The sequence below is a fragment of the Capsella rubella genome, unplaced genomic scaffold (genome assembly GCF_000375325.1).
Source record: "Capsella rubella cultivar Monte Gargano unplaced genomic scaffold, Caprub1_0 scaffold_1, whole genome shotgun sequence".
NCBI classification, from domain to species: domain Eukaryota; kingdom Viridiplantae; phylum Streptophyta; class Magnoliopsida; order Brassicales; family Brassicaceae; genus Capsella; species Capsella rubella.
The window spans coordinates 17640912-17656583 of NW_006238923.1; the positions used below are offsets into that span (position 1 = coordinate 17640912).

Here is a 15672-nt window from a genome sequence, read left to right on the forward strand (position 1 = left end):
TTGGGATAGTTGGTATCTGAAAAACATAATACAACCATTCTGTAATCATATCATGTTTTGAAATTTTGATTTTACTCTTTAGCTCATTTTGACTTGGGGATTCTTTTCTTAATCATTATGATCATAAATTCATAATCTGTTCAAGATTTATGAACTTGTCTTATTATTTTTGGTAAAAGTAACAAAGACATGGCTGTTTATGATTCTAACAAAGAGAAAAATAGCTAATTACCCTGCAGGAGTTACAATAAAAGAAGCTTCTCATTGTACGTACATCACTTCTCTTCTGCTTTTCTTTTTTCTCTGGGTGTAAGAAAGAACAACTTAACAATAGCTTTGGAGTTCGGACCATTACACAAACTTCCCTACCAAAAAAAAAGGTTCCAGCTTTACAAAACCCTTTTCACCATCATCCACCAAATTTAGCTCTGTTCATGATCTCTTCTCTACTTTGCTATCTTCGACTTCTTTTTCTGGAAAGGCCGAACCGATACTTCTATGCACAAATCACTCCCTGGCTAGCACTCTCGCATACTGAGAATTTCTAGTTTCATGCACTAGAGCATCTACATCTTGCCCGAGCCTCTTCGAGCGCCTGCCCAAAAAATCCAAATATTTCGGTTTCTTAATAGAGTGAACAAAGGGTTTCAACGAGATACTAGTATACAATACGAGCAAGAACATTACCTTCACTTGATCTTGCAGGTCCTTGATGTATTGAACCGCAAGATCCAACATGTCTGCTGTGTTTGTTTGCTGCATATCAATTGAAGATGATTAATACATTGAGCAAAAAATTGGAACCCACGAATAGGAGAGAGGAAGATCAATCAATCTAACCGTGTCCATGTTGGGAACAAGGTCTTGCAGCTTCCTCATTCTTTCACTGATCTTGGTTCTTCTCACCTGTTCCACAACATTATGGAAACATATTAATCTTTGGAGAAAGAACTACACATATTATCATGGAATTAATGTAACCGAGAAGAATCAGCATGGGGAGGATTTACTCTCTCAGCAATGCTCCGAGGATGAGTGGCGCAACCACGCTTGGCTCTGATCTTACACGGTATAGAATCTGAGAGTAACTGTTCAATATCTGATAAAGACTTGGGCAAACTCATGTGATGCGCCAAAGGAGGACGCCTACTAGCTGAATCTTCCTCCTGTTAAATTAAATTTCACCATATACAACTCAATCAAACAACAAGAAAAAATCATAGACAGGACTTTCAAAATCACAGAACATCCCTCATTCATACCTTGGTTTTGTATTGATCTAGACCTCCAGATTGGGTCCTTGCGATAGCCGTAAGCTTAGACGAAGCAGACCCTTCATTACCAAACGATCGATTAAACCCACCGGAAAGTGTCCGAGGCGGCAATCTAGACGAGAAACCGGGCTTAACATCAACCTCAGAGATCGGACTCATCGCTCTAGAAACTGGAGGAAGAAGCTTGCTTCTAGGAGTAAGAGACGAAGCTTCAGTATTGCTTGTATTCATCACATTTCCCCCTCCAAAACCTCCCATACTTTTCATCACAGCCGCATAAGCTGCAAAATTTTCAAGAAAACAGAGCAAAAGATGCTTACAGATTCATAGAATCCCATAAACCAAAATATGTATATCCCAAAAAGGACTTCACTTTTCAATAACCCTTTCTTCACAAAATTAGTGTTTAAAAACTACAACTACTTGCTAATTATAGTATCTAATCTACAGTGACTAATTGAAACCCAAATACAAGCAAGTTGCTTTTAAATCTGCTGATACAGTCCTATCAAAAATGGTAAGCATATTCTCACAAAAGTTAACCAGAAAAAAGGTTTCCAGATAAGGAAAAAAAATTGAAACTTTTAAAATTAGAAAGCAAGAAAAAAAAAAGGATTTTCAAACCTGTTTCAACATCAATGGATGAAAACAATCCGGCCGGCGAACTATTATGACGAGCTAGATTATTCACCGGAGGAGTCCGATCATCTTTCTCTCTAGGTCTCTTATTCCGACCCAAATTCCTCGAAACCAAAGCATAAGAATCCCCCGGAATCTCAACATCTCCGACATTCATCGCCGTCGCAGCAGTCACCGGAATCTCAATCGACTCCTCCTCCTCTGTTTTAACTTCCAGAGGTTTCTTCTCAGTCCCGTCGCTGTTGAAAGCGTGGTGAAGGAAGCTGTCGACGTTGTTGCTAGTGTCGGTGGTTTGCAAAAAGCCGGATAAGATTCGCTCCGTCTCGGGACTAGTGGGTCGATCTAAGAACTCTTCGATAGATTCGCCGAAGCTGGAGAAATAAGAACTCGGTGCTGATTGGTAACGAATCAAACCAGAGTTTCTTGGTCTTTGGTGTTGATGATCGTGTTGGTGGATAAGGAAGTGATGTTGCTGGAATTCTGATTCCATCTTCGTACCTTTTGAGTTTCTCTCTTCTTTACTTATTATTTTTTTTTCTTTCTTCTTCCTTCCCTCTCTCTACTTTAAAGATTTCGCCGGAAGTTTCGCTCGCCGTGGGGGGAGATGAGAATTTTTTTTCTACCGGCGAGAGATCTCTCTCTCTCCTCTCACAGAGTTAAAAAAGTGATTAAAATTAAAAAATTAAAAAAAAAAAGAGAACGTGAGAGAAACTTATGTGAGAGAGAAGATGAAGAAACAACAACAACAGAGGGCAGGTAGAGATTGGGATTTACTTATGATTTGACTAAAATACCCTTTGTGGTTTCCTTTTATTACGAGTGGAAACCGTGATGCTGACACGTGTGTCCCACGTGGGGACCATGCTTTATTTTTTTATATATAAATGTTACGTTACAGTAAAATCCTTTTTTTTTTTTGTTTAAAAGAAACTTTTTTTTTGGTTCGATGTTTATAAATTTTATTGGTATGCTTCCAATTAGTGTAAGATTTTTAATAATGTCTATTAAATGATTTTTTCTCGTTTGGCGAAAAAACAAATCCAGCAGCTTTTTTTTTTTTTCTTTTATATGTTTTCTTGGACGTTATCTTCTTCTTTTTTAAAAAATTAATTCATTAATGATTTTTTAAAAGAAATCTGCAATAATTGACATGATACAGAAATGTTTTAAAAAAAGAAGGAGGAATAGTGATATTATAATAAAACGACGACTATTTAAAATTGTGAGATTTAAAGCTGTTGACTTATAAAGCAATAAAAATGGCTGAGAAAAAGGACATTTGTCGCCGTGACGCTTATTGAAATGACGGAAAACTTAAACATAAAAATTCAGATTATATATTATAATGAATTAGAAAATAATAAAGTTATAAAATAAGATAAATAAAAATAAATGAAAAATGAAAAAGATATGTAATTGGAGAATCAGACAGGTGTTGATATAACGAGATCAGGCTCCAAATTTTAGGGAACCTTTCAAGCGAGTGACTTAAATCCAACTATTCACGCTTTAACACGTATGCACCCTTCGTATAATATATTACGACACGTATTGTACTTTTTTCTATAGTATAATACTTTGGTAATAATAATAATAAAGAACACAAGTAATTTATTAATTCGATAAAATTCAAGATTTCAATAATACACAAAAGTCACATACAGCAACTACTAATACATATCCGAACTCAGATTTCAATTAATACAGTATGTTGTATTGCGTGTTTTGAAACTAAAACTTCTAAGTCGAATAGACCTGAATCTTTTCATACTACAATTCAAAGAAATAACATACGAATTTTCAATAAAATCGAATAGACCGTTTGATTGGTTTAATTGTGATCTCTAGTAGTAGTTAGATCAGATTAATGAAATAATCTGGTTTAGTTTATGAATTAAAATTTCTAAAGATCCCTTTTTGGTTTGTTCTTTGTAATATGTGCATATCCAAAACATAGAATTGAGACATTAAAAATCACAATTAAGTGGAACTCGAGTCTTCACCGAACAATATGTTGCTTTGTTCTGGTTTTTCAATACACGTTTTTACCTAAGCTTTCTTTAGTTTTTTTTTTTTGTTTTTTCTTGAAATAATATGGTTTTTAAATAACAAAATTTCCTTTTTGATGATATTTTCTTAATGATTAAAATGAAACCATAAATTACGATTAAGTTAAAAAAAAAGTGTTAAACTCTTCACAATCTCGTCAGATTCAAGCAAACCTGTTTTAATATATGGAATATAAATTTAATTTTTATTAACTGATTAATTTAATTTAATATTGATACTATAAACACCTACCATAATAATTTGTGCAAATTTTCCATTATTGCATCGTCCAAAATGACATTTGATATAATATATGTTATTTAAACTTTAAATAACTATAATCAAAATTCATACTCCATATATTTCTGCAAAACTTGTACATCCAAAATCATTTTCATCACTATTCTTCTTATAGCCTTCTTACTGATGCGAAGAAAATTATAATATAGCAAAACAAATCATAGGTAATATGAAATGAAAATTTCAACTTTATATAGCATGTCATAAGCCCAAAACAATAAGAGTAAAGAAAGTCATGTTTAATGATTCCCAATCCAGTCATCTCCCTAAAAACCATCCTGTCCAACTTCCTATTCTCCACGAAAGAGTTCTTCCCTAAATTTTTGAACACTCTCTTGGGGCGCGAAAGATTAATGGTGTATATAATCCTACTCATAGCATCATGCAACTTCTCTCCAACTAATTTTAAAATTTTGCCAACATTTTAATCATTATTTTACCTTTTGTCTTGTTCAACCCCATACTAACTAGTGAATCATCTTCACCCATATTCACATATTGATCTTACATCTCATTCCCACTCATATATTTATCTTCAAGGTTGAGAGTGTCATCGTTATACAGCTGAAAATGAAAGCCCATCACATTTAAAACCATATACAAAAACTCATTACATTTAAACTAGATACAAACAATAACAAACCAATATACAAAAGCTATCCTAAATTTTAACCAGATTCTAAGCTATGACCCTTCATAATACTCACATCCATATATATAGCTTAGGATTTAGTAATCAATCGCAAATGCATTTTCGTATCATTTTGTATTGATCTGGTTTATGATTCGCTTCATTTATGGGTTTGTTTATAACCAATCCATAATAAACTGGACGTAGGCAGACAATGGAAAATCTTCCATTTTGACATATGTAATAAGTTGAATACATTAGTATTAAATTAGAAATAATTATCTCTAGGTATCTTTCTTGAATAAAAAAATTATTTATTCTGAATTAACATATAGGCAATTAATTATAAAGTAACTAACAATAAAAGAATTGTCATATGCTAGTTAATATTTTGATCACCCTTTTGAAATTAAATTTTAACATGCTTGATCAAGATGATAACTAGTTTTATCTTTTTACTCATTTATTTCAGTATCATTTTTTGGATTGGGTTACATATGTTTGGGTTTATTAGACTTTGATACCATGTGAATAAACAAATTAAACAAATAAAAAAATTAAACAAATATTATTATACTTTGATAATATTCACTTCAAAACTCAATCCATATTAAACAAATTAAAATATATACATATATATATATATATATATAGAACACTTTGAAATTATATGAGTAGATTAATTTATACAGTATATTTTATAAAAATAAATTATATTATATTTCATATATATTAGTTAATAATAAGTCCCTTCACAGTTAACTTGATAAAGCCAAGAACTTTGAAATCTCTTCAATTTTTGAATTGCCATCACAAACTAATTAACAAAGAATGTACTAAAACTTCTTTTATTTACCCTTTTATTTCCTACAAAAGCAGACTTTTCTGACTCTGGTTTTACGACCAGGTTCCGTAATATAAGAATCACTAAACTGAAGCTACAATTGTTTTGTAACATATATTTTTGTTAGAAGATATTTTGGTGTCAAGAAAGTAGTCGTTACTTTGGAACAAAGAAAACAATATATCCCATAAAATATAAGATAAGGTTTTTGAAAATGTGTGAATCGAGGTGGAATACAACAGAAAGAAGCACAATCTCACGTGGAAACTAAGGCGTGAACAAGATCCTCTTCCTAGAATTAGTAAGCCACTTCTTTAGAATCTTTCTCACTTTCTTTAGTTTTTATTTTCACAAATGGATCTGAAACTTCTTATTATTATTTTTTTGCACTTTTGATTATGCGTTGGCTTCAGAAATCATCACTAATTAACAAAAGTTTTGAAAAAATAAGCAATGGTGACTTTGTTCGTTATGTTGCAAAAAAAGAGAGGAAAAAAATGATGGTCCAGTTGTAGTCAGCTAATTGGGTCATACTGGACTCGGAAGGCACCGGCCTGTAATCCTTCCACCGTCGAAAGCGGGAGGTGAAAGCTGCTCTGTGAAACCAGCCTCACGCAGTCTCCTCCGCTGTAAGAGAGGTCAAACCCAAGCTTTCGCTCAGAACCGAACTCTTATCTCCCGACTTGGAATGGGCAGGCCAGTAGAAAGCCAAACCCGAACCCGGCCCAATGAGATTGGCCCAATGTCCCATCACCTTATTGTCTCCACTCGGATCACAAGCCAACGTTACTAAGCTCGACGTACCAATGTGGAAAGCTAAACTTATTTATAGAGTAGAGAAAAGTTTGTTTCTTGCGGTGTGGGACTTTATCACATATAATTACACAGTCACAAAGACGGTTTTTGGACTTAACCGGTATTAAACCAACATAACGGATGACTAGATTGGCCCAAATATCGATATGACTTTGGCCCATAAATAGCCTATTCTTATAGGGTTTACTATACGGCCCGTTTGAAGCCCAACAAAGTAAAAACACGAGAATTGAGAACTGTTTCGTTCCCCCATCGACTGAGAGGAACCGAATTCGAAGTTCTCACGTTGCTCTGATCTCTCAGCTTGATCTTTTGATTTGATTCTCTCTCTCGTCTATCGCCGGAGAATACGTAAGAATGCAGTTCTTCGGTGGATCCGAGATAAGTCCTTCTCCGCCGGTACCGACGGCGAGTGGAAACAACGCGCACATGATGTACGTTTTCAATCGTAACGGTGTGTGTCTTCTCTACAAAGAATGGAATCGCCCTCTCCATACGCTCAATGCTCAGCAAGATCACAAGCTCATGTTTGGTCTTTTGTTCTCTCTAAAATCCCTCACCGCCAAGATGGATCCAGTCAAGTTAGATTTCTCACTTTCAATAGCTAGATTTGACATTTCGATTTGATCGGATTTGATGGCTGTGATTCGATTTGGTTTCTGATTTGTGTTGGGTTGATTTGGCCGATTAGTTTGATTCCAAGTAATTTATGTATGTTTTGTGAGCTTCGATGATTCCATTGATTTGGTAGATCTTATGATTTGTGTATTTTTGCAGTGCGGATAAGGGGAATCTAGGGGTTCCACAGTTGCCAGGACAGGGATGCTCTTTCCACAGTTTCCGTACCAACACTTACAAGCTAAGCTTCATGGAAACTCCCTCTGGTATCAAGGTTAGCTTCATTGCTCTTAGATGTCATCATTTAGTTTCAAATGATAAGTACAAGATTATTTGGAACCTGGCTTATAGTTTAGGGATTTTGAATGAATGAGAAGAACCGTATCTTCTAAAATTCAACCTCAAAGTCAGCATCTTAGTGTATAGTTAAGGGAAATATAGAGTTTTAACTTTTGAGAGATTCTGTATAGAAGATTAGGGAAACTGGGGAGGCGATTATGTAACAAGAAAGTTTACTAGTGTAGTCAGAAATGTTGTGTAGAAGTAATAGGAATAGCAAGTTTTTTTCTCAGATTGTGTAATCAGAAATGTTGTGTAGGAGTAATAGGAATAGCAAGTTTTTTTCTCAGATTAAAACAATCTGAGCTAAGTTATGTCGCAACAGATATTAAGATGTTTGAACAAGGATGAGGAGATGGTTCATGGATGGTCATTGTTTCTCATTTTAGATTGTTAATCATGTGAAATTAAGGTCAGCTGTAAAAACTTTAGGGTTTGAGTCACAAATGTAATCAATAGGATAGAACACTGTTGCTGCACTATATGGTTAGTTCTTCCCCTGGATCCATGATAATTATTGTTGATATAGAACTTAGATGCTTCTTACAGCTGAGATAGGCTGCCTTGATTCATTTATATGAGTATACCATAGATGGAGTCTTCAAGAGAAGATATTAGCTGGAAGCAAACTGTGCTTGCAGAGTTGCAGACATGAGTGAAGATTCCAGAGTTGTTTGACCACAATACTAAACAGACATCTAGATGGTTAAACCACTACCTGTTTCGATTATTTTGCAGATCATCTTAGTAACTCATCCAAAGACGGGAGATTTGCGTGAATCCTTAAAGTACATCTACAGTCTATACGTTGAATATGTCGTAAAAAATCCTATATACAGCCCAGGATCTCCAATCAAGTAAGCTCCACAAACTGTTGCATCTTGACCATATTTTCTATCATAAAATCTTATTGCATCGATTAAACCCTGACTATGTATCATTGGTCTATTAAGGTCGGAGTTATTTAACACTGCACTTGACCAGTACGTAAGGAGCATCTCATAGTGTGTGTGCATTATAGGTTTGTCCATTGGAACTTCTCTGCTTAACAGAACTTTCTTCTGAACAAATCTATGAAGAGAAGAGAGAATTGCCGTGTAGAGAGATCATCGAGTTCTACTGATTTCTCTGCAAATGTATTTACCCTTTTAAAATCACTGTATTGGCTTTTGTTATCAACGATGTTTATGGTTAATCTAATCTTGAATTTGGAAATCAGACAAGAAATCGTATTTATGTCACATACGTGTAACTTAACACAACAGCAACAACAACAAAAAAAAACAGAAGAAGAAAAGCATGTGATGTGGTCATTATGTATGTAATCGTTATCAAATTTGGTACCAAAACTTACAACTTTTAAACTACAGTATTTATAATTAAGTAAACAGGATAATCTATATATATAAAGTTAACTTTTTCTCTCTTCTCCTTAAGCCACATCATCATCCACCTCATTTTATTATTTAATTTTTAAAATTAATTATACAATTTTATCATTTAATTTTAATATTTAAACTTATGTAAATAAGTTTTTCAAAAATGAATATGAAAAGTCTTTTTTTATATTATACATTATAAACTAAAAAAGATAATTGATTAAAAGTTAAAAAACTTACTATTTATCGATTATACTAACAAATATATAAATAATAGATTATAGTTTTTAGTGAATGTTTAAAATATATATATGATTATATTTACACAATGTAAACCTAAATATAATGAGATTTAACGGGAATATAACACAAAGTAAGAAATTTTGAGAATATAAATCTATCTAATTTATGTCTCAAAAAAATTTCTAACATATATGAGATAGGTCGGACCGAAACTTGAATTCTCATTTTTTATAAACATATAAAAAGGTAAAAATAAAAATAATATTTCTTTAAAAGTTTCCAATATGAATTTAACTATTTGTTTCCAATACAACACATATGTTAAACTAATAAACAAAATAAAATTAACTATATTTCATAAAATTGAAAATTAAAATAAAAAAATTATTAAATGAAATAAACTAAATATAAAGTAAATTATAGTAATATGTTAAATTTAAAAATTGTTCCATATGAAAAAACATAAAATATATAAAACATAAAATCAGAAAAATATATAATAGTATATAAATGATCATTACGAGATATAAAGTACAACAAATCCAAAAAAGGAAAACGTAAAACAACAAATAATAAATTATGACTATATATTAAGAGATAATATAAATAATTAAAATACAACAATCCGCCCATAACCCACAAATCATGTTCAAATTTCATGCCAACATATAAAAGGGCCCAAAAAATTAACATATAGATCTATATTTGGTAAAAACTCTAATCGCACACGTTTCTCAATGATTCTCAACTGCACTTCCATTTACGCCCACATTTCAACTTATACTATACACACTTAATTTCTCAACGACTAATGAAGTTAAAACTTAAATTGTGTTTGTATAACTCAATAGTTTTTCTATAAAAACATAATTTAAGTTTTAAAAAATTAAAGTATGGTATAGTGAAAAAAATAAGTAGAAAATAAAATACGAACCAATTACTTATAAACAACATAATAAACTCTCGCGCGTAGCGCGGACAACCGACTAGTAGTTTATATATTTACTGGTTAGACAAAAGTACAATATTTTAATTCCTTAATATCTGCATTCAGAGGTTGGGCTGCTGATGGGTTTGGCAAGACACAAACACATGAGGTGATTTTCTTAGCATTAAACAGTTTTGTCTTTTCTTTTGCTTCCTCTAATTATGTTATTTCTTCGTTTTTTTTTGCTTCTTCTTTCTTTTCGAAATCAAATATTAATTTTGTCTTTTTTATTTTGGAAACTGTCATAGTCTTTGTCCCCTTCTATCTCCTTCCTTTTTGTCTTCTCTAGTCAGTATCCCCAATATAGTAAAAGAGAAATACACTTTCTATTAAAAAAAAAAATTAATGTAAAATTACAAAAAACCTAAAACAAATTATACCCTTTGGCCTGTCATTAAGGATAAGACTGTAAATTTAAACGGCTCGGGTCGGGTCAATTTCAGTTTTATAACCCGAAATTGGTAGATGGATATTAGCCATATTTCATCGTTATATACACACGCTTCTTAAAGATGATAGCTGATGGGCTTCGCCAATTGATGGGCTTGGAATACATGTATGGCTAAGCATATTCATTCCCACGTAAAGAATCATCTTTTTTGGAACTATCATGCATTTTTGGAAAGAAAGTATAGTATTGGCACATATTCTAATAAAACGAAAAATCTGCAAACATGAGTTTGAAAATATATTCCGCAACCACCTATAGAAACATATTTAATACCCATCTTTATCTTAACCATAATATATTCTCTACCTTAATTCACTTCCATTCTATATGATTTTGAGATTTTATTGAATTTACAATTTAGGAAAATAAATTAAATACTTCAAATCAATAATGGAAACTTTGGTATATATACAACTGTTTTTGCATAAGTGTAATGTCCCACATGGGATAGAATTTTTCTTACAATGGTCTAGAACATATATAAATAAGGACTAAATGCTTCCAACTCCAAATGAGCAGGAAGCGAGATTTTTCAAACTTCCAAATTTTAAAGTTTATTACGTTAATCCAGTTTTTATTTGAGGAAATTAAAACTTTTAATATGTTTCAAAATATTGTAATATTTCAATTTTTATTAAGTTTAAAACCTTATTAATAAAGTTCCAAAATATTATAAATATTGAAACTTTTAAAATGTTTAAATTTTACAATATTTAAGTTTTATAGAATGTTCAAAACTTATTAAAAGTTTAAGTGTTATAAATATTTTAACTCTATGCCAAGTTTAAACTGACGTATTATTGAACTTGCCATAATTTTAAACATTGGTTTAATTTTTGGCGATTATATGACGGGACGGGTTGTAAGACGGGACGGGTTGTAAAACGGGAAGTGTTGTTAACTACATATAAAGTTTTAAAATATTTTAAAGTTATTAATATTTTAACTTTACACCAAGTTTGAAGTATGTATATTGGCCTTGCCATAATTTTTAACATGAGTTTAATTTTTCCGCAATTATATGACGGGATGGGTTGTAAAACAAAAGGATTATAATATGCTTCCAACAAATTATATGACATACGAGTTGTAAGACGGGACACGTTCAATTTGATTACTAAAAAGATAAAATATCTTTAATTTCATACTTCAACCACACCAATATAGGACATGTATAATCAAAGTATTAAACCGATTTAGTAAAGATTGATATTATGTAATCTTAATATTAATTAAATAAACTCCAACAAATCTGTAAATTTTTTTAAAAATATAAATTAAAAAATGTTTGTCCCGCTATGTACCGCAGGTTAAAATATAGTTTTTTAATATAACTAAATGTCAAAATTATAATTACAGAGCTTAACAAACATTAAATAAACAGCACTACTCCCAATTGCAAGTGTTTACCCATTAATTTTTAATTATCATAACTAAATATCAAAAATCTCGGAATAATCCAATTTTAGTTCAAGGTTTCCATAATTTAAAAAATTCAAATCAAAAATTTTCTCAGCGCGGGTCAGAATCTAGTTCACTACTAAAAACGAAACAAGTATCATTAAGTCAATGGTGGATGTTGCTCTCTCAAATCTTAATTATCAAGTGAATCCCTTAATAAAGGGATAAATTATTCTAATCAATTCTTGTCTAATCAATTCTTGTCTAATCAATTCTTGTTTAGTGTCGACAATTTAATCCTGATGACAACAACATACTTTTCTGACTAATCTCTAAATTAACAGTCATTGTAAGTATTTTTTTTTTTTTTTGGTTATCTTTAAATGATGTATTATCTTTATAAAATTTGTTTTTATGTTTCACATTAAGAGAATCTAACACTAGCTCGTACATGTGAGTGTGTGAATCTCACTTTTTGTTCAAATATGGCCGAACAACTTATATAAAGGACAACCTTATTTGAAACAAAACCTTAGAAAAGTTTTTAGCTTTGTAGGTGTGTTCTTAATATTGCCAAGATTCCCATCTTACCCGTGACTTAGCTCATATGCGCCTAAACTTGTTCGCCCATATTTTCAAGATACTTTATCAACCTATCATTCTCTATATAAAACTAGCTATAGGGAGAATGATTGATTCTTTGTAAACCACACATCCACATATCAAAACTTTCTTCCGATGATGTCATTTTAGCATCCTTATATAAGATTTTGATATGATGGAAGAAAACCATGCCTAAAATTTAAGTAATTTAACATATCGGGATTAGTATAGGTCATCATCGCACAAGAATTTAAACATTTACTGAGACATGTTTCAAATCAAATTGCACCAAAATATCGTTTTAACCTTTTTTAACAACAATAAAAAAAAAAATACAAAACCGTCCAACTCAAAAATATATGGAGTCACGAGATACGACCATGCGAATCTGCAAAGTTCAAACAATTGAATTTATAAGATAACAACATTATTTGTAAACTATTGTCTTATTACTAATCTAAATAAACTTCAGCTCCTCGTGAACAACTTTTACAATCCTCACTATCTTATATTAAGAGCTTATTATATACTATTAGACATACTGTATTTCTATAACTGTTGTCTAATTAGAAAATCTAACACTAAACATATTGATCACTATTATTAGATGGCATGTTAACATATTGCTAATATTATTGTTGTTTCATAATCACTTTTGTTGTTCTTGATTTTCGTTCTAACAAATTATTTTTTATACACCTCAAAATCAGAAAAGCTATTTAGATAAACAAAAAAAAAAGAGAATCTGTAAAATACTATTAAACGTGTGTTAGATTCTCGCACGCGTGGATCAGAAATCAGCAAAGGGATTGTTTTCAGAGCACTCGTGCGTTAACGGTAACGGTTGTGGCGGCGTTCTCAGTTTCTCGAAATATTCCTTTACACCAAACCCACTTCCCTCCGTTACTTTTGCCGTCAACTCTCCGTCATCTCTCAACGGAATAAACGGAGGTCTCAACACTTCTGTCAACAAATCCCACCTCACTCCTTTGAAAAAAGCGTGCTCCTTTATCTCCGCCGCGCCTCGCCGGAATCCTAACCGTTTCATCGGATCTTTCGCCAGCAAATGACGGATCAAATCGGTTAAATCCGACGGTTTTCCGGCGAATTCGGGTTCCTTCATCAGCACGTTACGAAAAGTCTCCTTTTTGCATCTTCCTTTGAACGGTGTCTCGCCGTACATCATCTCGTACGTTAAAACTCCGAGCGCCCACCAGTCGACGGAGAAATCGTGTCCGTCGCCGCGAATTACCTCCGGAGATATGTACTCATCGGTTCCGACGAAGGAATTCGATCTTTCCCCGCCGGTAAAACTCAGTCTCCGGCGTGTAATCGGGTTAACCCTAGCTAATTTCGTCGTCTTCTTTTTCTTCTTCTGCCGGAAAAAACTCAGACTTTTCTTGTGATTCGGATCCGGTTCCGGTTCGGATAGATAGAATTCGGGTCGGGTGGGTTTAGTGAGACTACAAGAGAGATCAAAATCGGTTAACGTGACGTGACCCGATTCTTGAAGAAGTATATTCTCAGGTTTCAAGTCTCTGTAAGCGATGCCTATGGTATGAAGGTGGTCAAGCGCACTGACGATCTCAGCTAAGTAGAATTTAATAACGGAGGAGCTGAAAACGCCGTCGTTTTGACGTTGACGGAGGACGTTTAAATCGCCGCCGGAGCAGTAAGGTAAAGCCCATGCGATGAAGTCAGGGGACTCTGAGGAAGCCAAGAGTCTCGGGAGAAATGGGTTTGTGTTTGTGTCATGGGAGAGACGTCGGAGGATCTGAATCTCCCACCGTGCACGGCGGAGAGAAGAGGCAGAGGATTTGTCGACGAGTTTAAGAGCGAATGGTGAAGAAACAGAGGAGTCGGAAACAGAGTCGTGGACAAGTAAGACTGTTCCAGTTGCGCCTTTACCGAGGAGTTTGAGAGCTTTGAGTTTGTCGAGATCAAGATTCATCGCAGGTGAGGATGGTCGTGTCTCCTCCATTGTAAGAGAAAGAGATGGAAACATAAAAAGGAAGGAGACGAGTGGGTCTGAAACGTTACGTTTATGTCTCCGTGTGTCTATTTATATATATATATATATATATATATGTAGAGCTTCGAGTGTTTTGCTTTTTTAAATAATCTTTTCTCTTTTCTTTTCTTATATCACTTTGCAAATAATGAAATTAATGTTCGTAATCGTGCAATATTTTAAAGTTTTGGTAAGTCTCTGTAAGCGATGCCTATGTGTACGTTTATTACACCAAGAAGAAGGAACATACTTAGTGTGATGGAGACAGTAAAGATCATTCATTTTTCTTATTAGGGGGTAATATATATATATATATTAGTTAGTTCGTGAATTGCAAAACGTTGCTAGAGTGATATTATGATTTCAAGTTCTAGTATGTATTTCGTTGATCATATAGTAAGATTTTGAATGATGAATGGTCAGTAATTCCGATAACACAAATTACAGATTGAAATGATCATGGACTTATGGAACACGTGCGGCATCATAATGATTTAATGTGAGTAGAGAGCAATGTGTCGACAAGCCAAACTGGACAGTCGCAACCACCTTCATTTATATATGTAAAGAGCTGTGTATCGTTTTCTCTGTAAATCTTATAAAAAAAAAGTGTTTAATGATCTCTTGCTGCAATTATTAATCTAGCTACTTTCATTATTTTTGTGTGAATTATTTCAAAAGATTGCTATTATTTGCTATAGACATTGTATATTGAATGTTATTACACTCTTGATGGATATCAGAAAGATAGCTTTTTCTTACATGTGATATCCTAACGGTGATCTACTTGAAAAATTAATTACTAGTTAGTGTTAGATAGACCTAACCTAACTAATTAAGCTAACCAATACTTATATTTAGTAAAGCTTTTACGATCGTTGATAGTGTAGGTAGATCCGGCGGTACAGTTTTCTTAATTAACATTGACAGCATTGAAATGAATGTATTGTCTCTTTAACCATAAAACTTTTATGGTTGAAGGATTTTTCTCATTACGATTTAGATTTAAAAGACGATGAACAAAGATTGTTTACTAGCCATCCATACACACATACGTACAGAAAGGTAATTTTGACATGGATGATT

General features: G+C 32.8%; 3 protein-coding genes across 3 annotated transcripts; 1 reads left to right on the plus strand and 2 right to left on the minus strand.

Moving 5' to 3' along the window:
- Positions 1-137: 137 nt before the first annotated feature.
- Positions 138-2591, minus strand: LOC17897727 (transcription factor bHLH122). Its single transcript, XM_006305029.2, has 6 exons — positions 1899-2591; positions 1263-1555; positions 1011-1166; positions 841-906; positions 688-756; positions 138-595 (listed from the first exon to the last, which is right to left on the minus strand). Exons 1-6 carry the CDS (start codon positions 2401-2403, stop codon positions 551-553), a joined length of 1134 nt encoding a protein of 377 aa, XP_006305091.1. The 5' UTR covers positions 2404-2591; the 3' UTR covers positions 138-550.
- Positions 2592-6799: 4208 nt separating this feature from the next.
- Positions 6800-8751, plus strand: LOC17899071 (trafficking protein particle complex subunit 1). Its single transcript, XM_006304192.2, has 4 exons — positions 6800-7134; positions 7331-7445; positions 8249-8367; positions 8464-8751. The coding sequence occupies exons 1-4, from the start codon at positions 6911-6913 to the stop codon at positions 8513-8515; spliced, it is 510 nt and encodes a 169-aa protein (XP_006304254.1). The 5' UTR covers positions 6800-6910; the 3' UTR covers positions 8516-8751.
- A 4406-nt stretch (positions 8752-13157) lies between these two features.
- LOC17898015 (serine/threonine-protein kinase UCN) lies at positions 13158-14624 on the minus strand. Its single transcript, XM_006307631.2, has one exon. It carries the CDS (start codon positions 14578-14580, stop codon positions 13366-13368), a length of 1215 nt encoding a protein of 404 aa, XP_006307693.1. The 5' UTR covers positions 14581-14624; the 3' UTR covers positions 13158-13365.
- Positions 14625-15672: the final 1048 nt, after the last annotated feature.

Excerpts from the sequence above, each read along its gene's own strand:
- LOC17897727 (XM_006305029.2), bottom strand. The coding sequence starts at position 2,403 with ATGGAATCAGAATTCCAGCAACATCACTTCCTTATCCACCAACACGAT. Across the intron at positions 1,167-1,262 it reads TAGATCAATACAAAACCAAG|GAGGAAGATTCAGCTAGTAG; the intron begins GTATGAATGAGG and ends TTAATTTAACAG. Across the intron at positions 757-840 it reads TTGTTCCCAACATGGACACG|CAAACAAACACAGCAGACAT; the intron begins GTTAGATTGATT and ends ATTGATATGCAG.
- LOC17899071 (XM_006304192.2), top strand. The coding sequence starts at position 6,911 with ATGCAGTTCTTCGGTGGATCCGAGATAAGTCCTTCTCCGCCGGTACCG. Across the intron at positions 7,446-8,248 it reads AAACTCCCTCTGGTATCAAG|ATCATCTTAGTAACTCATCC; the intron begins GTTAGCTTCATT and ends ATTATTTTGCAG. Across the intron at positions 8,368-8,463 it reads AGCCCAGGATCTCCAATCAA|GTCGGAGTTATTTAACACTG; the intron begins GTAAGCTCCACA and ends TGGTCTATTAAG.
- LOC17898015 (XM_006307631.2), bottom strand. The coding sequence starts at position 14,580 with ATGTTTCCATCTCTTTCTCTTACAATGGAGGAGACACGACCATCCTCA.